This window comes from Hibiscus syriacus, unplaced genomic scaffold, assembly GCF_006381635.1.
Source record: "Hibiscus syriacus cultivar Baekdansim isolate YM2019G1 unplaced genomic scaffold, ASM638163v2 tig00109957_pilon, whole genome shotgun sequence".
Taxonomy (NCBI): domain Eukaryota; kingdom Viridiplantae; phylum Streptophyta; class Magnoliopsida; order Malvales; family Malvaceae; genus Hibiscus; species Hibiscus syriacus.
The window spans coordinates 2,327,501-2,353,797 of NW_024062539.1; the positions used below are offsets into that span (position 1 = coordinate 2,327,501).

The window sequence follows — 26,297 nt, forward strand, 5'->3', positions numbered from 1 at the left end:
ACTCTGACGTGTCAACAAATCCATACAATTAAGGCGCTCTTAGATCTGTGCGACTCAATATTAGATTCGATTTGAGTTGAATTAGGTTTAGGTTGGTTTTTTTTCTTTATTTTTACCTTTACTGGATACCGGATTCGTGTCATAATTTTAACTCCAAGATTCACAAAAATTTTGTGGTATACCGGAAGAAGTCTCACCAACTCTTTGATTACGGACAGTAAAAGAGGAAAATTCAATTTAGATAGAATCAATCTAAAATAAATCTACCCACGAGGATTAATTAAAAAAATAGGGTTTTGTTTATTTTATTCTTATCCAATCCAAGAAAAAAAAAAGTGTGATTGGATTCATTGAAATGCGCTTTAGTTTTCAAGTTTATGCTCTGAGTGATCTCTCCCAAAATTCAAGTTTATGTTTGATGTCGACAATCATATTTTCTGGAAATCTAGAAAGGAATAATATTAAAATGCATAAAAATTTATTTTTTCTATTTTTTTTGGTTATTTTAGGTTGATTATAAGATCATATTTATTCTAAATATTTTAAATCATTTAACATGATACTTGAACCTAAGACTTCTAGTATAAACTATTGAGGTACCACTTGACATTTAACACTATACCCTTTGTATTTTTAGTGCCAAATTTAAGATCTCAAAAAATAATAAAAAAAATTTACCATCAAGATAGCTTTATTCAAGATTTTATCTAAATATTTATTATATTTTATAACATTGACGTCCGTCACAAACTGATTTGAAAGGCAACAATAAGTGGAGATTGTCATGAAAATTATAACAATGTCAATCAAGTGTATCTAGGATGGGCATGGAACCCGAACCCGACAGATTCTGACTCGATCGAGTTAAATTTTTCTAAAAAAATTTTGAATTCAGATCGAGTCGAGTTTTACATTAAAATTTTCGGAGTCGGATTGGGGCTAAAATAATCCTACTGACCCGAACATTTAATGAATAATTATTAATTTTTTTTTATTTTTTTTTTACTTTCCCTAATGTCCCTTTACCTACCCGACTACCCGAGCATCTCCTTCAGCAGTTTCAAACACTTAACACAGAGGTCAGAGCCACCGACGCAGACGCAGACGCAGCGACTCGCTTTACATTTTCGTTGGTTCCTTCTTTGACGAGCTCCGTTTCTGGGTTCAATTATATGCTGTTTTAGGTTCAATTAAGTGGTAATCTACACTTATATGCTGTTTTAGGTTCAATCAAGTGGATTTCTACAAGTCCTATCTGTCTCTCTACTTCAACTTTCACTTTACATCTTCGTTGGTTCCTTCTTTGACGAGCTCCGTTTCTTGGTAGAGAAAATCCTACCACTTTGATTTCCCCCATTTTCAGTTATCTGATTTTGATTTTATCGTGTATTGTTTTTCCTTGTTCTGTATTTTATTGATTCGGTCTTGTTATACAAAACTAATCGATCTTTTGAATTGGGTTATTTGATCTGCTTATGTAGATTAGAATTTCACTTTTTTTGGTGTTGAATGTTGTTGAAAGCCATAGATCATGTTAATAATTAGAACATCTTGGAATAAAAGGGTAGGGATTATAAAGGTTTTATTAAAAATCTAAAGAATATTAAAGCATTTTAAGTTATGAAATTGGAATGTATTTTCTTATATTTGAAGAATTTGAATGGCTTTCTTTTATTTTGTTAAAAATATTGGTTCTTAGTAGCTTCATTTTTGCTCCTTCGTTTTCCTGTGCAGCAACGCAGACGCAGCGACTCGCTTTTTGACTCAGACGCAGCGACTCGCTTTCCGACGATATATCTACTTTAGCGGTTCAGCCTTCAGGTATGAGGTATTTGATATGGTTTTCCGTATCTCATCCTGTAATTAAACCTTCCTACATACTAGTGGGTTTGTTTGGGTACAATATTCCAACTTGGTTTTGATCTGATCTCATCCTGTAATTAAACCATTTGATATGGTTTGTCGTATCTAAGTGAAATGCATGCAGTAAGGTCTTCAAATTAAATATGTTTCTGTAACAACTGTCTTAAAAGTATATTAAAAGAGCACAAGTGAGGTCGGCTGTTGACAGTTACGTGTGTATCAATCTGTCTTAAATTACTCTATTGATATATATTTTAAAAGTATATTTTAATAATTAAAAAATATATATTTAAACATAAATATCATATTATTTATATATTAGTCTGTTCAATGTTTGAAGATAAAAAATTTACACTCGTAATATTGTTGGCAGTTCATACTTATGTTTATACTAACACTCATTTGCATCCAACTTTCTTTGATATTTGATCTGATTCTATATATTAACTATGTTCTGATGTTAGAACACGATGGAATTCTACCTTCTTGATGCTCCAAACATCTTTATCTTATAAGGATGTTTTTGCTCGTTGTGTGCAGTTACATCGTGACCCTTTGTACAAGTTCTTGCCAATAGATGATGATTGGGCTTTTGCATCGGTGATTTGTGATAAGCTGAAATTATTCTATGAGATCACCGACGGTTTTTCAGGTACAAAATTTACGTCATCAAACCTTTATTTTTCAAGTATTTGTAGGATTAGGGTGGCATTTAATGAGTGGATTACATAGTGATATCATTATTTCGATAATGACAAAGTGCATGTTGGAGAAATTTGAGAAATATTGGAACAATATGAATGGTATCATGGGTGTTGCCACAATTTTAAACCCAAGGTACAAAACAACATTGTTGGAGTATTACTTTGAAAATATTTATGGGGTTAATGTTGAACATGAAGTTGAAAGAATTGTGCAATTATGTCGGGATTTGGTCACAGAGTATGAAGAAAGAATAATGTCCTCAAATAATGAACCTCAACCCTTCAACAGTGCATCTTTGGATATTGTTCCAGTTGATTTGGGTAACCCAGGTGATTTTGATGCTTATGTTTCAAGGAAGAGACAAAAGAAAACGAAAGTCAGATATGAGTTAGACTGTTACTTAGAAGTGAATGTTATTTCTAGGACGTCAGACTTTGATATATTTACTTGGTGGAAGACAATTGGGCCACAATTTCCTATATTGCAAGCTATTGCAAGAGATATTTATGTCATTCCAGTTTCTACTATTGCTTCGGAGTCTACTTTTAGTATTGGAGGGAGATTGGTGAATGCACAACGTATAGACTTCATCCATCAACTGTGGAAGCTTTGGCATGTTGTCAAAATTGGTTATGTTCCGAAGAAGGTACAAATATAGTTATCGTGTAATTTTTATATTATTTTACTTATATGTTTTTTCATTATTTCTTATTAGATTTTATTTTCATTTACGATGTTTTAGAGTCAAACTCAAATGAAGGCAACTTTTATGAAGATGATGAAACCGAACAAGATGAGAGAACTGTAAGTAATAATTTCATATCTGTTACTTTACTCCTATTATAATCTTTTTTAAATATTAATTTATAATTTTATTTTATAGGATTTGACTATTTGAGTGGTTAGCTAAGATTGAAGAATGTGAACTTGTCCAGCCGATGATAATGGATCATTTTTTCCCTCGGACATCCGTATTTATGTCTCCTTTTATTATAATTATGTTTGAACTTTGAACTTATTTAACTATAGTATGGATTTACAATTTTAATTGTGAACATGTATTTTAATTATGGATTTATAAAATTGTTTTCCTGTTGAGTTGTTAGGTGTCTAAATCACCATAGGGTATTTGTTTTAGCTTAGCCAAATTATGTTCAGGTTTGTCGTGGTTTATCTGCTGTCTAGATAACGAGTGGAAGAACATGATCTGATAGTAAGGAAAATGCCATCCAGGATTGTTAAATTAAATGAATGCCTTTTGGTACTTTTTCTTTAATTTATGTAACTACATGGTTTGTTAAATATTTGTTGTTACGCATTATCATAGTTGAATTATGTTCTCAGAACTTCTGATTGTAAGTCATTTTTTATTTTAAATTGACTGCTTCAAGCTTCATTGACAATACCAGTAATAAATATACTGAAGGTAAACTGATTATGCTAGCCGGATTGGTTTTTTATTAAATAAAAAAAATCGGGTCAGGTTGGGTTGGGTCGGGTCATTTTTAATAAATAAAATTTTAAATCGGGTCAATTCAAGTTTTTAACCTGTTTATTAGGTTGGATCAAGTCGGGTGAAAACTCAAATTTCCTCGGGTCGAGTCACGGGTGGAGGTACCCTTCTTCTCGGGTTGACCCAAAACCCAACCCATGCACATCCAAGTGCATCAGTGCGAGTGGTTCGATTCCTCTTGTTTTTCGTGGCCACAATTTCTGTAAGTTTTCTGTGGGTGTTCTGTTTCGGATAAACTTGCCAAGAACATTACTCAATCTTTTTAGGTGTCATTTTCTTATGACTTAATATTAAAATAAGTGTTCAAACTATATAACTTTTCCTAAATAGGTGCCTAAACTATTTTTTGACCCATACAGGTGCCTAACGTTACAAAAGTTACCATTTTATGTGCCCAGGACGTCAACGACTTTAATTTCCCAATTAAGTGACATATTTACAATCTGGTGATTTTAAAATATATATTTTTTAAAAAAATACTAAAAATATTATGACATTTATAAAAAATACTAACTTTTCTTATATTATAAAACAATCTCAAAATCTCAAATCCTAACCTTAATCTACCGCCTCCGCCCTTTCCGACCACGACTACTTCCCCTGACGTAGTCCCTGCCATCCTTCTAGTCATAAGCCACTAGAGTTGACGTTGATTGGTCGTCGGAGTCGCATGGGATCGTGATTTTTATTCTAGGGCTCGTGGGGTATAAAACGTTGATTCATAGTCGATCGGTGACGATTTCATGGGGGTTTTGGTCGTTGCGTGCAGGTGAGGTAAGGTGGAGCTTCGCTAACGGCAAAGGGCTGCGACCAACGTCGATTTAGGGGCTGAAATGAAGGTTTTCAAAGGTTTGGGGTTATTTCAAAAATCTTTATATTTTTTTAAAATATTTAATTTTAATTTTAAATAAAATTTTTAAAATTACCGGGTTGTTACAATGGTCACTTTATGGGGAAATTAACGTCGTTGTCGGTCCGGACACCTAAAGTGATCACATTTATAACGTCATGCATCGGGATGAGTCAAAAAATAGTTTAGACACCTATTTGGGAAAAGAAGTATAGTTTGAGCACTTTTTTTGTATTAAACCTTTTCTTATTTGTCGTTTGAGGTCTCTTTAAATATGTTCTTGGTTCCCATGTTGTTGGGCCATGTTATCATGATCCTTTATCGCTCCAAGTGTGATATTAATTATCATAATTTTCTAAGTTTTAGTTATATGATTGACGGAAAAACGATTAAATAAAGAATTTAATTTAACACCAAAGTTTTATTTAAGTGGGTAGACAAACCATTGAATTTCTATCATCACATTACCTTCCTTTTTTTGTTTTAAAAAATAATATATTCTTCGTCTTTTTTAGATAACAAGGATAAATAAAAAAATATTACAAATGAATGAGAAAAAGGGCATGAAATTTAGAGTTGAGTTTGAAAATTTGATGAGTTATTTCAAGTTAAAATTTAATTAATATAATATACAAAATTTGAAAACTATTATTATTATTATATCTTACTTCTTTATCATATATTATAGAAAAAATGACTATTCAAAAAAGAAAAATAAAGAAAAAATGTGATATTGATGATTAAATTGATAGAAAAAATAGTTTGATAACTGAAATAGGAGAAAGATAATAATATGATGACCAATTAGTGTAGTTTAACCATTGTTGGGTAAAAGTATTACGATATGAAAACGTTGATGTTTGGAAGAAAATAGAATTTTGGCACTAGAACAGTGGTCGCGGCGGTAATATAAAGGGGGGATAGCCCTCTAAATACTAATTCCAGCAACGACGAAGCTAACGTGCGCCCCTCACTGCCCTCGACAAATTTCATTAACGTCACCGTTTTCACTGCTTTTTCGTCCCCTCAGGTGTGCTTTATTCCAAATCTCTCTTTATATCCCTTCTTCAGGCCTCATTAGTTATTTTTCAAAACCCTAGATTTTTTTCCTTTTTCGAAATCTTATTCCCTAATTGGATTCCGTGCAGTAGAGGGAGAGTAGGACCAAGGCATTGACGATACCTTGTCTAAAACACAATAATTGGGAGACACGCTTATCAATTTTATCTGTAAATAGAAAAGTTTTGGTGAATATTTAAGGATTTGATGAGGCTGGACTGGTTCGCATCAACCATCTGAGGATGCATGCCATGTGGCCAATGTTGATTCTCCCACATCAACACCTGATGAAAACGAAAGTTGCCATGAAGATGCAGTCTCTCTTCCTAGTTTTGATATCAAAGACAGTAAGTCACTGATCATCCAGCGAGGTGGGCGCAATATTAAAAAGCGTAGACATGGTGATATGGCTTATGAAGGGGATGCTGATTGGGAGAATTTGCTAAACGAGCAAGGTTTTTTTGCAAATCAACAGTTGGCAGACGGTGACCGTTCCTTCAGAGCGAGGGAGAAGTTTAATGAGGTAGCAGTATCATCTGGACTGAAAGCTCGTGCTGTGGGACCTGTTGAGAAGATCAAATTTAAGGAGGTCTTGAAGTGTAGAGGTGGGCTACAGGAATATTTGGAATGCAGGTTTGTGAATATGCATATATTTTGTTTACAATTTATGATTATTATGAATGCTTTCTAGTATGGCTTCCTTTTTGTGCTTCCATTCTGTTTTTGTTTTAAGCTTTAAACTACAGTTATTAATTTCCTTGGGACCATGGGTGCCAGCCTGCCAGTTAGCATCTTTTGTTGTAATTTTTATGATCTGGTTTGGCATTTCAACACAGAATTAGTCGTAAAATTTAAGGATTTGTATTTGGTTACTTTCTTTGATAGGAGTTGACAGGATTGGCAGTTTCCAATATACTGCCTTCAAAATTTTCTATTTCAAAAAGTTCTGTTCTTCTGAATGGAATTTTATCACTGGCTGTTGCAGGAATCATATCTTAGGTCTTTGGAGTAAAGATGTTAACCGCATTTTGCCTCTTGTTGACTGCGGTGTTAGTGACACTCCGTCAGAAGGTGAACCACCCCGAGCTTCCCTACTTAGGGAAATATATGCATTTCTTGACCAGGGTGTAAGTGTTTACTCTTGAATGAACGAAAAAATGTCAAATACGTTTATTGATGGATGGTTTTTTCCATGAATTTCTAGTACTTGGTATATTATGTTAGTCCTGAAAATTGGATAACCTCCTCTTTGCAGGGTTTCATAAACTTTGGGATTGCTTCAAAGAAAGAGAAGGCGGGACATGGTGTTAAGGCCAATTACAACTTTCTTGAGGAAAGAAAAGATGACGATAGTTCTTTGGCCTGTAATGCTGATTCAGAGGATGGTGTTGCCTTTATATTTGGTCGGGTCAAGAATTCTGAAGCTTCTATGGAGACAAATAGTGGTGTTATAGTTTATGATCAAAACCAGGCATCTGTAGCCATAATAACACCAGAATTACCTTATGTAAAAGAACAAGAGGAATGCCCAAGTGATAGTTCCCAGCAAAATGGCAGCATCCGTGCAAAACTAAACCCTGGATTGATTAGTTCAGAGGCTCCAAGTGATGCTCAATCTTGCGATGCAATTGACATGGGAATAGCCCCTATAGTAACTTCAGAAGAACGGAATGACTCACAATATGTTCAGCCTGCAACTTATGATAACCCCGATGGGAATCATCACCTGCAGGGTGATTCAAAGGCCAGAAAGAACATCATAGTTGTTGGAGCTGGTCCTGCTGGATTAACTGCTGCACGCCACTTGAAACGTCAGGGATTTTCTGTAGTTGTACTTGAGGCTAGGGATAGAATAGGAGGTCGCGTTTATACTGATCACTCCTCTCTTTCAGTTCCTGTGGATCTCGGGGCTAGCATTATTACTGGAGTTGAGGCTGATGTACCAACTAATAGAAGACCGGATCCCTCCTCATTGATTTGTGCACAGTTGGGGTTAGAGTTGACTGTGTTGAATAGTTCATGTCCTCTTTATGACATTGTGTCTGGTGAAAAGGTTCCTGCTGATCTGGATAAAGCTCTGGAAGCAGAATACAATAGTCTTCTTGACGACATGGTGTTTCTTGTTGGTAAAAAAGGTCAAAAAGCAATGACTATGTCTCTTGAGGATGGTTTAGAATATGCCCTAAAAAGACATCGAATGGAAGAAATAGGAGCAGAGACTGAAGAAAAAGAATCACATTCTTCAGTCGATGCTTTCTATGATTCCAAAGCAAGCAATGTCTCCGGAAATTTTTTTGAAAGAAAATGTTCTGAACAGGAGCTTTTGAGTCCCCTTGAGAGAAGGGTTATGAATTGGCACTATGCCCACTTGGAGTATGGCTGTGCTGCTTCGCTCAAGGAAGTGTCTCTTCCCAACTGGAATCAAGATGATGTTTATGGTGGATTTGGAGGAGCCCATTGTATGATTAAAGGGGGTTATAGTAAAGTGGTTGAGTCTCTTGGCGAAGGACTTCTAGTCCAATTGAACCATGTAGTCACAAATATTTCATACAGCCCAAAGGACCCTGGGCTGGATAATAGTCATAATAGGCAGGTCAAAGTTTCCACATCAAATGGCAGTGAGTTTTCAGGGAATGCTGTGCTCATCACTGTGCCACTTGGTTGCTTGAAAGCAGGGGCCATAAAATTTTCTCCTCCACTGCCCCAATGGAAACAATCTTCCATACAGTGGCTTGGTTTTGGAGTTCTTAATAAAGTTATTTTGGAATTCCCAGAAGTGTTTTGGGATGATTCTGTGGATTACTTTGGAGTGACTGCTGAGGAAACAGATAGTAGAGGCCATTGCTTTATGTTTTGGAATGTTCGGAAAACTGTTGGGGCTCCTGTTCTGATAGCCTTAGTGGCTGGTAAGGCAGCTATTGATGGTCAAAGTATGCACTCATCTGATCATGTTAACCATGCTGTAATTATTCTCCGTAAACTTTTTGGAGAAGCTTCAGTTCCTGATCCTGTTGCCTCAGTTGTGACTGATTGGGGCAGGGATCCTTTCAGCTTTGGTGCTTACTCCTATGTTGCCATTGGAGCATCTGGAGAGGACTATGACGTGTTGGGTAGGCCTGTTGAGAACTGCTTGTTTTTTGCTGGAGAAGCTACCTGCAAGGAGCATCCTGACACAGTTGGTGGTGCAATGTTGAGTGGACTTCGGGAAGCCGTGCGATTAATTGACATATTTACCACTGGAAATGATTATACAGCCGAAGTAGAGGCAATGGAGGCTGCACTGAGACAATCAGAATCAGGAAGGGATGAAGTTAGGGACATAATTAAGAGACTCGAATCAGTTGAACTTTCTAATGTCTTGTACAAGAACTCTTTGGATCGAGCCCGGGTTTTGAGCAGGGAAGCCATACTACGGGACATGTTCTTTAATGTGAAAACCACTGCAGGACGATTGCATCTGGCGAAAAGGTTTTTGGGTCTCCCAGTTGAATCCTTGAAATCCTTTGCTGGGACAAAGGAAGGGCTTACCACATTGAACTCATGGATGCTGGTATTATTCCTTTTCAAGATTTATTGTCTATGCTTGTGTCCTAACATGGTTTTGTTAGAGTAATAGTGGCATTAAATAATACTTTGATGTTTGTTGTGTTCATTTTGGAATTTATAGGATTCAATGGGGAAAGATGGGACTCAATTGTTGCGACATTGTGTTCGTCTTCTTGTGCTTGTTTCAACTGATCTACTCGCAGTTCGTTCATCAGGTACTTGTTTATTTTGTGCTATCATATATTTTTGTCATTCATAATCCATTTGCATGGCATGTGTGAAGTTTTTGTGTGAATTTATGCTGCTTTTCCATGAATTAGTATTTGATGAATGAAATTGGCTACGATGACATTTTTATTAATAATTGTGTTTTTAGGCATAGGGAAAACCGTGAAGGAAAAAATTTGTGTGCATACAAGTCGTGACATACGTGCTATAGCAAGCCAGTTGGTTAATATTTGGCTTGAAGTCTTCCGTAAGGCAAAAGCTTCTTCAAAGAGAAAATCCCTTAAAGATCCAGCTTCAGGAAAGCCACCCCTACACTCACGACATGGTGCTTCCGAAAATAAAGCAATCTTGCAGGATACTTTTTCTGCTGGAAACCAGTATCCTTTCGCCTTCGGTATGAAAGAGAATGGAATATCAATTGATATGGAGGTGGAAGCTGTCAACCGAGGGATGTCAGAGGAAGAGCAGGATGCCTTTGCTGCTGAAGCAGCTGCCCGAGCTGCAGCAAAAGCAGCTGCGGAGGTATGTCTTTCTTAACCTTATCTACAGTGACATATCAATATTAATGCATTGTCCCTGAACAATTGTTACCTGGATGCCACATTGCAGAAGGCTTTATTTGTTCTTTTTGGTGTTTGGTTTTATCTTGTTCCCCTTCGACACCCAAAGATTTATAGCTTATCCCTTGTTTTGGTGTTAACGTTTTCAACATTTAGCCTTCTCATATACTCTTTTAAGAATGTTTTGTGAAGGTTTTGCACTGTGAAAGAATTGAATGAATGCTTCTTTTTAACTTTTGATCAGGTTGATATCATTAATTGATAGACTGAACAAATTTGGATTACTTGTGATATTATTGAGCATTAATTTGAAAATGAAAAGAATCGCCTAACATTGTATTACAATCATGTCATTTATGTACTTTTTGTTTTGTCTTCAATAAAGAAGAAGAATTCATCCTTTCTTTTCTGCTATATCACGGACTTGTGTTCATAAAAATTGTACTCTGCAGGCACTTGCATCCACAGAAGCCAACTGCAACAAATTGCTGCAGCTTCCTAAGATTCCATCTTTTCACAAATTTGCCAGAAGGGAGCAATACGCACAAATGGATGAAGGGCAATGGCCTGGTGCTGTTTTAGGAAGACCAGATTGTATATCAGAAATAGACTCTCGTAACTGCAGAGTTAGGGACTGGTCTGTTGATTTCTCTGCTGCTTGTGTTAACCTCGACAGTTCTGGAATGTCAGCAGATAACCTGTCTCAGAAGAGCGACTTGAAACTTAGGGAGCACTCTGGAGAAAGTTTGGCTGTGGACAGCAGTATCTTCACAAAAGCTTGGGTTGATAGTGCTGGTAGTGGTGGGATTAAGGATTATCATGCCATCGAGAGATGGCAGTCTCAGGCAGCTGCTGCTGATCCGGATTTCTTCCATCCTACAAATTTCAAGGATGAGGAAGATTCAAATACTAGTTCAAGGCAACCAACCTGGAAGCACAATGGACAAGCTAATGAGAGCTCCATCTCCCAAGTATCTGTAAACAAGGAACGATTTGATAATCATTCCCGTGGGGGCTGATCGTATTAAACAAGCTGTTGTTGATTATGTTGCATCATTGCTAATGCCCCTTTATAAGGCAAGAAAAATTGATAAGGAGGGTTACAAAACGATAATGAAGAAAACTGCAACAAAGGTTCCTCTTCTCTTCTCTCTTCCATTTCTTTTATTTTACTTATTTGCTCTAGACTTCTTTTCTATCTTTACTTCCAGTCTAGTCTTAGGCTCATCTTACCAGGTAATGGAGCAGGCAACAGATGCAGAGAAAAACATGTCTGTTCCTGAATTTCTTGATTTCAAGCGCAAAAATAAGGTATGCATACGCGTTATGCCCTGCTTTAGGTTATATTATTTACCCAGTCTACCTATAGAATTTTTGGTTTATCTTCCCCCCCCCCATTTTTTCTCCCCAGTTTTAAAGATTCTCTGATGCACACTATTGACTTCGTAATCTTTAATGAATACTTAACTTTGATATAGCTAGCGCATTATTGCTTTTGTTAAGTTTCATTCATATATTAACTTTGATTTATGATTCTTATTATTATAGTTTGTTGTCGCAATCATTTTTAATGATCTTATTAACAAAATTTCTAAACTGAATACTTCTTGCTTTTTCTTTTAGTGTGAAAAGGACAACTGCAGCTTTTGAAAATGGATACTTGATGGTAGAATACTGATTTAGTGTCTTAATCAAGCTTAATATGGATGCCTTTGACATACAGATTCGTCCCTTCGTAGACAAATTGATTGAGAGGCACATGGCAACGAAGCAAACCATGAAACCATGATGGTGTTAAGGATTGTGGCTATGCTTTATTGGCTTTCTCTATAAAACCTAAAATGCCTCTCTCTGCTTGAGTTCACTGCCTTAAAATATGGTGATGCTGGAAAAGAGTTATACAATCTGCAGTTCATGACCTAGAAGGTGTTCATGGAACAAAAGAACATGGTTCACTGCTTTATAGTCTTGATCGACCCTCAAAGCGAATCAGAAGTTGCTCAAGTTGAAGAATTATTGCAAAGTTTATCGGAATAGCACTGAAATATGGTAGAAGTTTTTTGGATCTTAAATTGCCTTCATTATCATAAATGAGATCAATGGAAGTGTCGCGGCTTCTGTTCTATTTTGTGGGCAAGTGAGTGGTATTGAAGTTGATATCAAGATCCTTGTATTATTGGAACAAAGGGATACTTGAAAGGGTGGTAGTCAAGATCCAAAATTTTATTATCGGATTCCCACAGATGAGACATTACTTGTCTTTTCTTGTTTTTGATTTGTACAGTTTAGTATTCTTTTAGTGATGACAAGCATATAGAGATTGTTTATCTGGAAATACTGCAACATTATCCTGATTTTTTTTAATTGAGCATCAATTGCTAACCTCAATTTCTTTCTTCAAATCTTTATTGGAGGAAGGATTGATTTATATGCATGGAACGAATCTGAAGGGCAATACCTTCATCTTTTGTAGTGGTTTGAGTGTGTGTATATATATATAGGGTTACGATCAATTTACACAATGTAAAAGTCTTTAGTTTTACGTTAATTTAGGACCGTTGGATGAGTGAAAATAGATGACTGAGATCGACTCGTTTCCCCGTAAATATCTTCACATTTCTTACTTTTAATTTCTGTCATTTGTTTTCACTCATCCAACGATCATCTCTCTATATATATTGGGGTTGGGGGAGGGGGTTGAACTGTTGCATGTGTATTAGTATATATGAAATATCTTCATTCCAAAGATTGAAGAGTTTGATCTATTTCCTAATGACATTTACATTGACATTATTAGGTGAATTGTAAAGCATTGGCATTGTTACTACCGTATATCATATGCTGGGTAAGCTAGAAGGATGCATTATGCAATACTAGCTGTGTGTTTCATTTTATATACCAGAAAGTCAATGGAATATCCAGCTATTTTCTATGCTATTAATTTATTGCTAATGCCTCTGTTTTGGAATTCCAGATTGGCAAAGTGTTGTGGCTGGCCGATGGGAGGTATGAGTACATTTGCCACTTACACCTGCTAAATTCCTAGTCCCTATAAACTATTATGTGACCACAGCAGGTTGGGTGATATTATAGCAAAATCCCAGCTAACATAGCCGAAGCTCGAATATGTTCCTTCTATTGATTTTAAAGGTTTATAATTTAACGTCATGCTTTCTAGTCCCCGTGGAATAGAGGTTTGCAAGGGGTACTCTGTGGAACTTTGCTGTTTCACCCTTTTTATCGTGTAGTGTGAAACCCTAGTGATGTTTAGGTTTGATTCAGTTTCATATGGATCTTACGTAGTGGAAAAATTGTTTGGCATTACATATATTGTACAAAGATATTTGAATGTTTGGGCTTGAGGACAATCAACTTGACTCTCCCTTGGCTTGAAAACATTACATGTTTTGTTGTTTGTAGATATGAGGAAATGGTGTTTGAAAACTGTGGGTCTTGGAATTGTAAAGCCTCTATAATCTTCTTCGTGATTTTTCAGATGGAGATGCCTTCTATTGGATTAAAATATATATATATTAAACTGGTTTTGCATTTTGGTTTTTTTTTCCTTCCCTTTTCATGATTTTTTTACAGTGTGAATAGACTGTAGAATATTTTTACCTAAACTACTTTATAAAAAAAATGAGGGATTATTTTACTGTTGCAACAAAAGAGGGTTAAAAGTAGAATCGGTCCAAGGCCTCAAATAGATTCCTACGATAATAATCCCAATGGTCTCTAAACTTCCCTACTACTACAGAAGTAATATATATTTTAATTAGTCGGATATTTAAAATGGAAGTCGAATATATATTTTAATATATAAACTGGTTTATTATTAAATTATTCTTGTTTAAATTTGAATAAATTATTTGTAAGATAATAGAACACGAAATTCGGAAGTCAGAAAATTTAAAAAGCAGAGTCGATAATATCTTAGTTTTGCAAAAGAAAATATCTGAATATGTATAGAAGGCTGTAGATGGTAATTGGAATCGGAAAAGAAGGAAATGGAATGTGCGTAGACATTGAAATTTTGTAATATCCATGGGGCTGAATTTGCATACCCAAGGCAGTTGGAAGTTGAATTGGGCGTCTCTTATTTATTATCCTAGAGCAGAGTGAAGTAGCTGTTTCATTTCTCCTCACTGGGCGACCTTGATGATGGGAATCTGTAATTGCAATTGGAATTTTAAGGGTTAGTCACTGTTGTATGCTTTTGCTCATAACCCACACTCGTTTCTCCATCAGGAGAGGCGGTGAACTTATTTTTTCATGTCAAATCACAAGAAATACAACTTCTCCAACAAATCCCTTTAGTTTTCTGGCTTTGTCACTGTTATAATACGACTCACAGCCTCTGTTCATTCCTCATTGCCATTTCATTTTCTTTGATTATTGTAAGTATTGCTGCACCATCAAAACGATTATTAAGATAATATTCAACGACGTTTCACGAGCCGACCTTAGCTCAGTTGGTAGAGCGGAGGACTGTAGTGGGGTTTCCTTCAGATTAATCCTTAGGTCGCTGGTTCGAATCCGGCAGGTCGGAGCTTTTTTATTTCTCATACATAAGATTTGCAGAAATAGAAATATTATATTGTTCGTCTTGGTAAGAATATTGGGCCGGCTTTGGCTCCATGTTTACTTTTCCCTGTAGCTGAAACAAACTACCGGAATATCTACTCAAGCTTGGCACCACGTTGGATGAGTATGTCTCCTTTTGATTTTCATAATGGTCTCTGGGTTTCCTTTTTCGATTTCGGCACAGTTAACTGCCTCAGGGAAACGATGGGGTTTCTTCATAAATTCGAGAAAAGGATCTCCCTTTACTTAGGACGACAGAGCATGCTAGAGAGCTCCCTCTGAATGGATTTGTGACTGTGAAACCAAGTACAACTGCTGCACTGCAGCCATGGATGGGATAATTCCAAGTGGATGGATCTGGAAGTAGATTTTCTGAGAAACCAGTGCAAATTAGCGCTTCTTTCATCTTGTGTAGCTGATGACGGACCAAAGGGCTATGATGCTCGGCACCCCGTTTTCTACCTACTTGGCTCAATGCCATTTGGTTTTTGACATCACATAACTATTTTGATTGCTCTCTCGCGGTCCTGTCGAATAAGTCATATGAGCGCCAAAGCTCAAATTTCAGACTATGGACTTCATGAGTTCGTCTTTCCACCGTCAACTGTATTCAAGTCCTGTTTTATAAATTTCATTTATTTTTTAAATTAAATCTTGGGTCAGCCATTTTATGATACTCTTTAGACAATATAGGGGCAATTTGTTATACCTCCATAAATATTACTCCCCCACCAATCTATCAACAATCACCTCTAGTGGGATTTGTCGGAGAGTAAAAGACGAGACTCTCAATAAGACTCTTGATAAACTTGGGAGATTTGTCTTGAACAAATATACCACCTAATAGTTGTATTTATATATTCTGTCAACTTATATATAGTAATTATGATTCACAACTTAACACGAGCATACAAAGAAAGTTAATTCAAGATCAATGTATAAACCCTAATAATATATAAGAACGAGGACTTCAACTATTCTCTTTGAAATATTTTTCCTTCAACCTACTTTTATTATCTTTACACAATCATTGATTGATTACCGATTATGAGTTTTCTTTCAAACCAAAAATAATAAACCATTATTGACTAATACAAATCAAACACAAGGAAATTTTGTTTTGGCATTTATTTTATAGCTATTTAATATTTGATGTGCAAATTATTTGTACGTTGTTACCGAGTTAAGTGTTAGTACACCAATATTAAATTCAAAATCTAAATTGATTTGACTTTATATTATAATGTAAGAGCATTCGATTGATTAATATTGTATAAAAGTGTATGATTTATTAGTAATCATTAAAGATATGTATAAACATTCAATGTAGTGCGTATTCCTAAATTTCAACTCAACATTTTCAACTAGCAATAAATTTATTTTTAGTGAAATTATTTATCAAGTCTTTGGGTTAATATTTATGATTAAGGGAGTATCAATTATTGTTCAATAAGATCAATGTCTTTTATAGCTTTTATGATTCTACAAATCGAATCGTCTGTTTGAAATATTTTTATAGTCTTAAGGTAATATTTATTCAAAAAATTTCTTAATTTATTGACAACACATATTATGCATATGCAGCTGCTCAAACTCGTATCCTCTAGGAGAACAACATTTCTTTTTTATCATTGAGACTACTCAATAAATTTATTTTTGTTTGAAATTAAATTACGAATGAAAATAATAATTTTAATTTTTAATGTCATTTTTAATAAATGTTATTTTTTTTAAAAATTTGACTTTATCTTATTATTCTTACCAGTAGAGGGTTTAATTCGAACCAATCACTTTTATGGAGGAACTAATTTAAACTAATCTCTATTATAGAGGAATTAAATTCATCCATTTAATCATAAAGAGACTAAATTGACATAATCTCTATAATGGAAGGACTTGAAAGGTACATTTACTGTTTCTTTTACTTTTTAATATTTTCGTAATTCCCGCCCCCCCGGTCCCCCCGCTAATATTGGCCTTCACGTTAGCGTCAAAGCTTTTTAAACCTATTGTGAGGTCGGGGTGCTAAACAGGTGTGGCTGTTATGAAATTTTGGGTTTCAGCTTCCCAGTGTAACAAATGGCAGACTTTTTCTATCTAGGCGGACGAGAAGTAGAGGACAACGTGAATTTGCACAGAAGCGAGGAGACGTGCAACAAAGGGTTCGAGATATGGCCACCGCTATCTTATAATTCGTCTTCGGGAACTGTAGAACCCATCAGCTGCCAAAACTGTGGGAACCAAGATAAGAAAGACTGTCCCCATTTTAGATGCCGGACTTGTTGCAGAGGCCGAGGCTTTCACTGCCAAACTCACCTTAAGAGCACTTGGGTTCCCGCCGCTAAAAGGCGAGACAAGCAACATCAGTTTCGAGGAGAGAATCAAGGTGCTTGTTTTACCTTTTCTTTATAGTTTCTTATTCAGTTTTTGTTTCTAATGTTTTGAAAATTAGGGTTGGAATTGTTTCGGTTCCCTCCACAAGCGAGCTCTCCAGCGGATTTCCGTTGCGTAAAAGTGAACGCCATGGAAGAAGCAGACGAGGAGCAATACGCTTACCACCAAACGGCAGTGAACATCGGGGGGCATGTATTCAAGGGGATCCTTTACGATCAAGGCCCCAAAATCAGTGGCGGTTGTAAAAACCATTTTTTCTCATTTCTATTTTATTTTATTATGTAAAAACAATATTAAAATGTAGTGGTTGGGGTTATTAATACCCCAACCAACCCTTGTAACATAGACTCCATTTTCCCCGAAAATTTGAGAATGAAAGAAACTGCTTTTTGACTTTTTTTTTCTTCTCCAGTTTGCTTTCTTTTTTCCTGGATCATTTTCTTGGTTTCGGTTTCGGGAGTTCATTGTTTGCTAAAGGGGTGGCCACCGTTGAGCGATGGCTTGCGTGCGAGGGAGACCGGCTCGTGGTCAAGCAACGCCGATTGTTGGTGGTCGGTGGTGTCTTCTTGCATCGGGGGATTCGGTTATTTTTTTGGGGTCTTGGTTCTTCGAAGCTTGCCCCTAAATTGGAGCTTTAGGTTGTTTAGTAAGCTTTCGGGGTGGTTCAGCAGCGGTGGTCGGGCCGAGTGGCCACCTGGACGCGATGGCCAACTTTGAGTCTTGGAGTTTTGGGGGTGTTTCTTGGCCGGACAGTAAAGCGAGGGGGAAAAGTTTCGGCCTTTAAGCCTTCGGTCTAGCTTTCTTTGGTCGTAGTAGGGATCGTCGGTTCAGGTGAGGTGAAAACCGGCTCGGTTTCCGACGTGGGAGGGCCGATGAACGACGACCGAGAGATGTGTTGAAGCTTTGGCAAGCTTCTATAAATCGCAGTTCAGATCCTCCCAGTTTCAGCGTGTTTAAAGCTTTGGTCACTATCAGGGTAAAATCACCTTTAGCTCCCTGTATCTTTCCCTTGTTTTAGCGTTTTGGTTACCCAGTACCTCATTTTGTTATTTTTATGAATTTAATATTGTGGTTAATTTTTATTATAGTTTAGTCATTAATTGCTTGGTTATTTCCTTAAACTTGGCTATTGTTTTTATTTATTTCATTTTAGTCCTGTATATTTATGGTTTTATTACAATTCGGGTGCTCTTTTTACATTTTTTTTGGTTTCATGCCTAGATGTTTGTTTATTTATATTTATGATCTCAAATTTACTTTACACTTAATTTTGTCACTATTTTACGAATGAATGCATATGGATATTGTTTTATGTTGTACATTAAGTATGTTTTATGTATTATGTATTTTTTTTACATATATTATCATGTATTTATTTTACGTATATTATTATATATTACATTGTGTATTAATGTTATATTTTACATCTTAGTACATTTATAATAAATATTATGTTTTATGTTTAATATAATATTTAGAAAATATGTATCTATAACCTTAAAATTGTTTTCTTATCCATATGTGTATTTATTTATTTTTCTCCAAGTGCTTAAATGTATCATATTTTATTTTGTTTAAAAGCCTCATTAGCATAACTTAACTGATTACATAATGGGATTAAGGGCAATATTTATGTATTTTAAAATATTAAGAAGGGACAGTCTTAAGACAACTAGATGTCATTTTTCGATATTTTAAAATAAATAAATATCCCACTAGAAAAACCTAAAAATTTTGATTGCATTTAAAATTAATTAATTTAGAAGGGAAAAGGAAATATTCACTATTTTAAACTTATCGAGACGATTCGTCTAATTTTATTAGGGATTTAGTCTCGGTATTTTTAAATAATTGAATATTCCTTATCTCTTCTAATAATAATAATTCGGATTAATGAGTTTAATTTCTTTCTTTTGTAGAATAAAAATTATTTTAATATTGGATTCTTAGGAAAAATTATTATATTCCTTTTTTTCAGTGGGAAAGAAAAATATTCGTCCTAAAGTATTTAGGGAGTATTTTCTCTTCAATTGGAAATATAATAATATTTTCTATTTTTCCTTAGAATTTTTGTTTTATAATATTGTATGGTTGAATTCGGAATAATGGAATCGTAATTTAAATTTGTATTCGAATTTTCAGATTTCTACTATTTAGAGACAATATATAATCAATGGGTACCAATTCTGGGCATTGTGGGGGTGCTTATCCTTCCCCACACATAGTCGATCCCCGAACCCTTTTTTATTTAAAAAAGAATGAACCTCTGGTTACACGCAGACTGATTTATATGATGTTTTCTTAAAAACACTTTTAAAAGAAATTTTTTAGGTATTCGACCTACCTAATTCAAAAGGTCGATGGCGACTCCAAAATATTTCAAAATCTTTTCAAAGAAAACCTCCAAGTCGTACTAAGTTTTTCCTCGCCTGAGCGAAAAATGGTGTCGACAGTTTGGCGACTCCGCTGGGAATTTAGTGGATCAAGCCCTAAATCGATTATATATTGTCTCTATAGTTGGAAATTGAGAATTCGATTTTATTTAATTTACGATTCTTTTAATTTCTTTCAATTTTTTTATCATTGTATATTACTGTTTGTATTTGATTGATTTCAGATATTAAAGTCTTGGATTCACTTTAGTTCGTTTTTGTGTGGTTGTTTGTCAAAAGTTTGGTAATTTCTCCTCACACACAACACTTGCATTACATAACATAAGCTCTATACCCGAGCTCTTCATTTTAAGTAGGAGTGAAAGCGACGTCTTCGTGAGAATTTATTCTCCGTGTCAGACCTAGTAAGTAACTTTCGGGGTTTATATATCCTATGTCTTCGTGAGAATTTATTCTCTGTGTTAGGCATAGGGAAATGTGCTCTCTTGAATTGAACTCGATCCGCTTAAGCCTATAATGGGTGAGGATTGAGGGTCTGGCTAGCCCAAGGGGCACCGACAAGGACAATTCGAGTACCTTTACTCCTAGAACTAAAACTCTGCATATAGTAAATTGTAGAAACCCACCCGATCTAAGACCATGCTGAAACTCTGTGTTGAAACATTTTAATATTTCGATATAACAAATTAAGTTAAATGGATTTTAAGATTTTCCAAATAATTTTCTAAGTATATTCGATATAACTATTCGAATATCACAACATTACTCCAAATATTTCAAAAATCATTTTTGATCCTTACTTAAGTGTAAAATTAAGTTTTAATCATAAAAAATTTTCAAAATAATTTTACAAAGTATTTCGAACCAATTCAAAGCCAAAAATTCCAGATTGCTCAGAGGGAACCGATTCCCCCCCCCCATAGGAGGAACCGATTCCCCCCTGAATGGTTTGGCTCCGAGATTTCCAGAATGCTCGGAGGGAACCGATTCCCCCCAAGGGGGTACCGATTCCCCCCTGTTCAACGGTCGAAATATTTGAATTTTACACTTAGGGAACCGATTCCCTATGAGAGGGAACCGATTCCCCCCACTGTCCAAGCTGTTTTATTAAATGTTTTCACACTAAAACGGCTATAATATCTTCTCTAATTATCCCCAACGTTCAGAAGTGATCCAATGTGTATTTAAGCAAGCTTAGAAGCCATTGATAAAAAACAAGAAACATCAAGCAACTAGAATCAAGAGAGAATCAAAGAGAAAGCATCAAACCTCAAGTTTGAGCATTTCAAGCCTATTTTCATTCAATATTCATTTTGCTTTCAAGAACACTTTTTGTGCTCAATTGTATTCATCTTTGAGTGTTCTTTTCTTTGTTCTAGAATTGTGCAAACATTTTACCTTTTGAGGTTTTCTTGTAAGTTTGCAAATTTGTAATCTTCTCTTTGAGAAAAGAGTGTTCTCAAGAGTTGGGGTATACTCTTGAGGGAATTGTAAGGTTATCTCTTTGGCCTCAAAGAAAGAACAAAGTGAATTTGTTGGAAAATCCTTAGTGTGGATAGCTAAGGTAGTGGACGTAGACTTTGTTTGAGAAAGTCGACCACTGTAATCGCTGTGCAATTATTTTCAATTTTCTGCAAAAGCTTCCACAAAATTTTTATTGCCAATTCACCCCCTCTTGGCCAATTTCGTCATTCGATTAACTCAACAATTGGCATCAGAGCCTAACTCATTTGAAGGTTTTATCGCCTCTTGAGTCGATTCGGGAAGAGTTATATCGATTATTAAAGTCATCAATGGCCTCCGCTTCAAACTTCGACTCCGGTCTCGATTCGATGCCCGTCAACAAGCCTCCTTTCTTCAATGGAGCTAACTACGCCTATTGGAAGAATAGAATGATGTACTTCATTCAAGCAAGTGACATGGGAGCATGGAATGCCGTAGAAGAAGGATACATTAAGCCTATCACTCATCCAAGGTTGTGGAGTGAAGGAGATACAAAAATGTTCCAGCTCAACTCCAAAGCCATCCATATTATCTTTTGTGCTCTTGGACCAGATGAATACGGAAGAGTTTCATCGTGTACAACCGCCAAGAAATATGGGACAAGCTTCAAGTCACACATGAAGGTACCGATGAGGTAAAGAAATCAAAAATTAGTATTCTAACGCATAGCTATGAAAATTTCAGGATGAAACCAAATGAAGATCAAAGCTATGACGGATAGATTTTCAACGATTGTCAATGGTCTCAAATCATATGGAGAGATCATCTCAAATGAAAAGCTTGTGAGGAAGTTAGTCTACTCCCTCCCAAAATCATGGCAATCAAAGAAGACGGCAATCATCGAGTCTAAGGACCTATCGTCCTTAACTCTTGAAGAACTTATCGGTTCACTCCTCACTCATGAGATGATGCTTGAAGATGAGGTGGACCTTGATAAAGTTGAAGAGACACCAAAGGAGAAGGAGAAGAAAAAACATGGAGTTGCTCTCAATCCACAAAAGATGAGAGTGATTCTAATGATGATGATTATGACGAGGAAATGACATTGTTTGCCAAACGGTTCAGAAAAATGATGAGACCTTACCAAGGAAAAAATTCAAACGAAACGAAGGCCTCAAAAATGAACCAAAAGAGAAGACCCAATCATTTGCTATGAATGCAAAAACCGGGGCATGTCAAATATGATTGCCCACAATTGAAGAAAAAGGGTCAATCAAAGAATAAGCCAAGGCTCATGTGGCTACATGGAGCGATGAAGAAGGTTCTGATGAAGAGGAACAAGAAGTAGCAAACTTGTGCTTGATGGCATTCGGGGAAGATTCTAAGGTAACCTCTAACTCATCCGATTTGATGATTTATCTTATGATGAGTTATTTGAGGAGTACAATGGGTTGGCTTCGGATTATGAGAAATTGTTTTTAAAATATAAAAATGATGTTTCAAAATTGAAAATGAAAACAAACTCATATCCAAACCAACAACGATCTTGAAAGTAAATAAAAAATTTGCAAATCAAACTAGAAGAGTTTGAAAAGAAAAATTTAGATTTGCAAAATTTACTTTCAAAGATCAATGATGATCTCAAAAGAAAATTGATGATCTTAAAACTTCTTTTGATAAAGTTGGAACAAAACATTTTGAAAAAGGTGAAAATTCAAAATCCAACTTTGTTAGAAAAAGTTTTAGAAACTACAATCATAGAGGTCCCCAAAGAACCTCTAATGGAAAAATCATTAGAAGTGTGTGGGTTCCTAAAGAACTCATCACTACTAAAGATAAAAATATCCTACACAAATGGATACCTAAAGGGACTAGGATTTTGGAAACTAATGAATATGGACCCAAAATTTGGGTACCAAAAATCAAAAATTAATCTATGTTTGTAGGGAAAGGAGTATTGCTACAAGGCACGAGAAACAAATTCAAACTCATGGTACCTTGATAGTGGATGCTCAAGACATATGACCGGAGACAAAAGCTGGTTCATTGAGCTTAACGCCAAAAATGGAGGGAAGTGACTTTTGGAGACAATTCAAAAGGTCACATTGAAGGTATTGGTACAATAGGTAATACCTCTTCCATACAAATTAAGAATGTTTTATAAATGAATGGATTAAAGCATAATCTATTGAGTATTAGTCAATTATGCGATAAAGGATTCAATGTCTTATTTGAAATTAATGGTTGTAAAGTCATTGACATTGCATCTAATCGGATTATGCTTGTTGGTCATAGAAAGGAAACATTTACATGGTGCGTTTAGATTCTATTGATATACTAATTTATGCCTAGTTGCTAAGGATGAACATGATAGTTGGTTATGGCATAGGAGACTGGTCATGCTAGTATGAGTGTTTGCACCGGTTAATTCAAGGAGACTTAGTAAGGGTTGCCCAAGCTTAAATTTGATAATGATAAAATCTGTGATGCTTGTGCTAAAGGAAAACAAAAACGAGTTTCTTTAAATCTATTAATGATGTATCAACTAGTAGAGTATTACAATTGATCCATTTAGATCTTTTTGGGCCAACTAGAACTACTAGCTTGGGAGGAAAACAATATGCATTTGTCTTGGTAGATGACTTCTAGATACACTTGGGTTCTATTCTTAAGTACTAAAGATGAAGCATTAGAAAATTTCATCACATTTTCAAAAATAATCCAAATGAAAAAGGTTACTCTATCACTAGTGTTAGAAGTGATCATGGAACTGAATTTGAAAATCTGGATTTATTGAGTTTTGTAATTCTAATGGTATTAGCCACAATTTTTCAGCACCTAGAACCCCTCAACAAATGGAGTTGTTGAGAGGAAAAATCGAACTTTAGAAGAAATGGCTAGAACCATGCTTTGTGAAAATTTTGCCAAAATATTTTTGGGCGGAAGCACAAATACCGCTTGTTATGTTGTAAATCGAGTAATGATTAGGCCAATTTTAAAGAAACTCCATATGAAATTCTCAAAAATAAAAGCCTAACATTAGCTATTTTCATCCTTTTGGATGTAAATGTTTTGTTTTAAACAACGGTAAAGAAAATCTTGGTAAATTTGATGCTAAAGTGATGAAGAATTTTTCTGGGTTATTCCTTAAATTCTAAAGCTTATCGTGTATTTAATAAAAGAACTTTAGTTGTAGAAGAGTCTATACATGTTGTTTTCGATGATAATCCCCTTCCGAGGAAGGATTCTTCTGTTAATGATGATGTAGGTATTGTACAAGCAAATGACGTTAGACATGACGTTGGAGAATCATCATCAAAGGAAGAAACAAAAAATGGGAAACCTCATAACACTCCAATGAGCTCTTCAACAAGCTTGACTTAGATGAAGGAGGTAAATGTAGATGTTAAATTATATAGGTCAATGATGGCTCTTTGCTTTATCTAACTGCAAGTAGACCGGACATTATGTTTAGTGTTTTCTTATGTGCTAGATTTCAATCATGTCCTAAGGAATCACATTTACTAGCTGTAAGAGAATCTTTAGATACCTTAAGGACACTCCTAGTTTAGGACTTTGGTATCCTAGAGACTCTAGCTTTAGCTTGCATGCTTTTTCTGATGCGGATTATGGAGGATGCAAATTAGATAGGAAAAGCACCTCCGGTACTTGCCAATTCCTTGGAAATATGCTGATTTCTTGGTTTTTAAAGAACAAAAATTGTGTTGCATTATCTACCACTGAAGCCGAATACATTTCAGCTGGTAGTTGTTGTGCACAAGTTTTATGGATGAAACAACAACTTTTTGATTATGGAATTGAAGTAGGTACTATCTATCAAGTGTGACATACTAGTGCTATTTGTCTCACTAAAAATCCCATCCAACACTCTAGAACTAAGCACATTGAATAAGACATCACTTCATTAGAGACCATGTCAGATGACTATTCTAGATACACTTGGGTTCTATTCTTAAGTACTAAAGATGAAGCATTAGAAAATTTCATCACATTTTCAAAAATAATCCAAAATGAAAAAGGTTACTCTATCACTAGTGTTAGAAGTGATCATGGAACTGAATTTGAAAATCTTGGATTTATTGAGTTTTGTAATTCTAATGGTATTAGCCACAATTTTTCAGCACCTAGAACCCCTCAACAAAATGGAGTTGTTGAGAGGAAAAATCGAACTTTAGAAGAAATGGCTAGAACCATGCTTTGTGAAAATAATTTGCCAAAATATTTTGGGCGGAAGCCACAAATACCGCTTGTTATGTTGTAAATCGAGTAATGATTAGGCCAATTTTAAAGAAAACTCCATATGAAATTCTCAAAAATAAAAAGCCTAACATTAGCTATTTTCATCCTTTTGGATGTAAATGTTTTGTTTTAAACAACGGTAAAGAAAATCTTGGTAAATTTGATGCTAAAAGTGATGAAGGAATTTTTCTGGGTTATTCCTTAAATTCTAAAGCTTATCGTGTATTTAATAAAAGAACTTTAGTTGTAGAAGAGTCTATACATGTTGTTTTCGATGATAATCCCCTTCCGAGGAAGGATTCTTCTGTTAATGATGATGTAGGTATTGTACAAGCAAATGACGTTAGACATGACGTTGGAGAATCATCATCAAAGGAAGAAACAAAAAATGGGAAACCTCATAACACTCCAATGAGCTCTTCAACAAAGCTTGACTTAGATGAAGGAGGTAAATGTGTAGATGTTAAATTATATAGGTCAATGATTGGCTCTTTGCTTTATCTAACTGCAAGTAGACCGGACATTATGTTAGTGTTTTCTTATGTGCTAGATTTCAATCATGTCCTAAGGAATCACTTTACTAGCTGTTAAGAGAATCTTTAGATACCTTAAGGACACTCCTAGTTTAGGACTTTGGTATCCTAGAGACTCTAGCTTTCTTGCATGCTTTCTGATGCGGATTATGGAGGATGCAAATTAGATGGAAAGCACCTCCGGTACTTGCCAATTCCTTGGAAATATGCTGATCTTGGTTTTTAAAGAAACAAAATTGTGTTGCATTATCTACCACTGAAGCCGAATACATTTCAGCTGGTAGTTGTTGTGCACAAGTTTTATGGATGAAACAACAACTTTTTGATTATGGAATTGAAGTAGGTACTATTCTATCAAGTGTGACA

At 35.4% G+C, this 26,297-nt stretch overlaps 1 protein-coding gene and 1 non-coding gene across 2 annotated transcripts; both read left to right on the forward strand.

Annotated features, from left to right (window-relative positions):
• The first annotated feature begins 6,257 nt into the window (after positions 1-6,257).
• LOC120211100 (lysine-specific histone demethylase 1 homolog 3-like) lies at positions 6,258-12,712 on the forward strand. Its single transcript, XM_039209723.1, is given in 9 exon segments — positions 6,258-6,623; positions 6,976-7,117; positions 7,246-9,540; positions 9,658-9,751; positions 9,913-10,286; positions 10,777-11,334; positions 11,336-11,458; positions 11,561-11,635; positions 12,048-12,712. Coding segments are annotated over 9 exon segments (3,954 nt in total). The 5' UTR covers positions 6,258-6,396; the 3' UTR covers positions 12,114-12,712.
• Positions 12,713-14,781: 2,069 nt separating this feature from the next.
• Positions 14,782-14,873, forward strand: TRNAY-GUA. Its single transcript is given in 2 exon segments — positions 14,782-14,818; positions 14,838-14,873. It is a non-coding gene; the product is annotated as a tRNA-Tyr (tRNA).
• Positions 14,874-26,297: the final 11,424 nt, after the last annotated feature.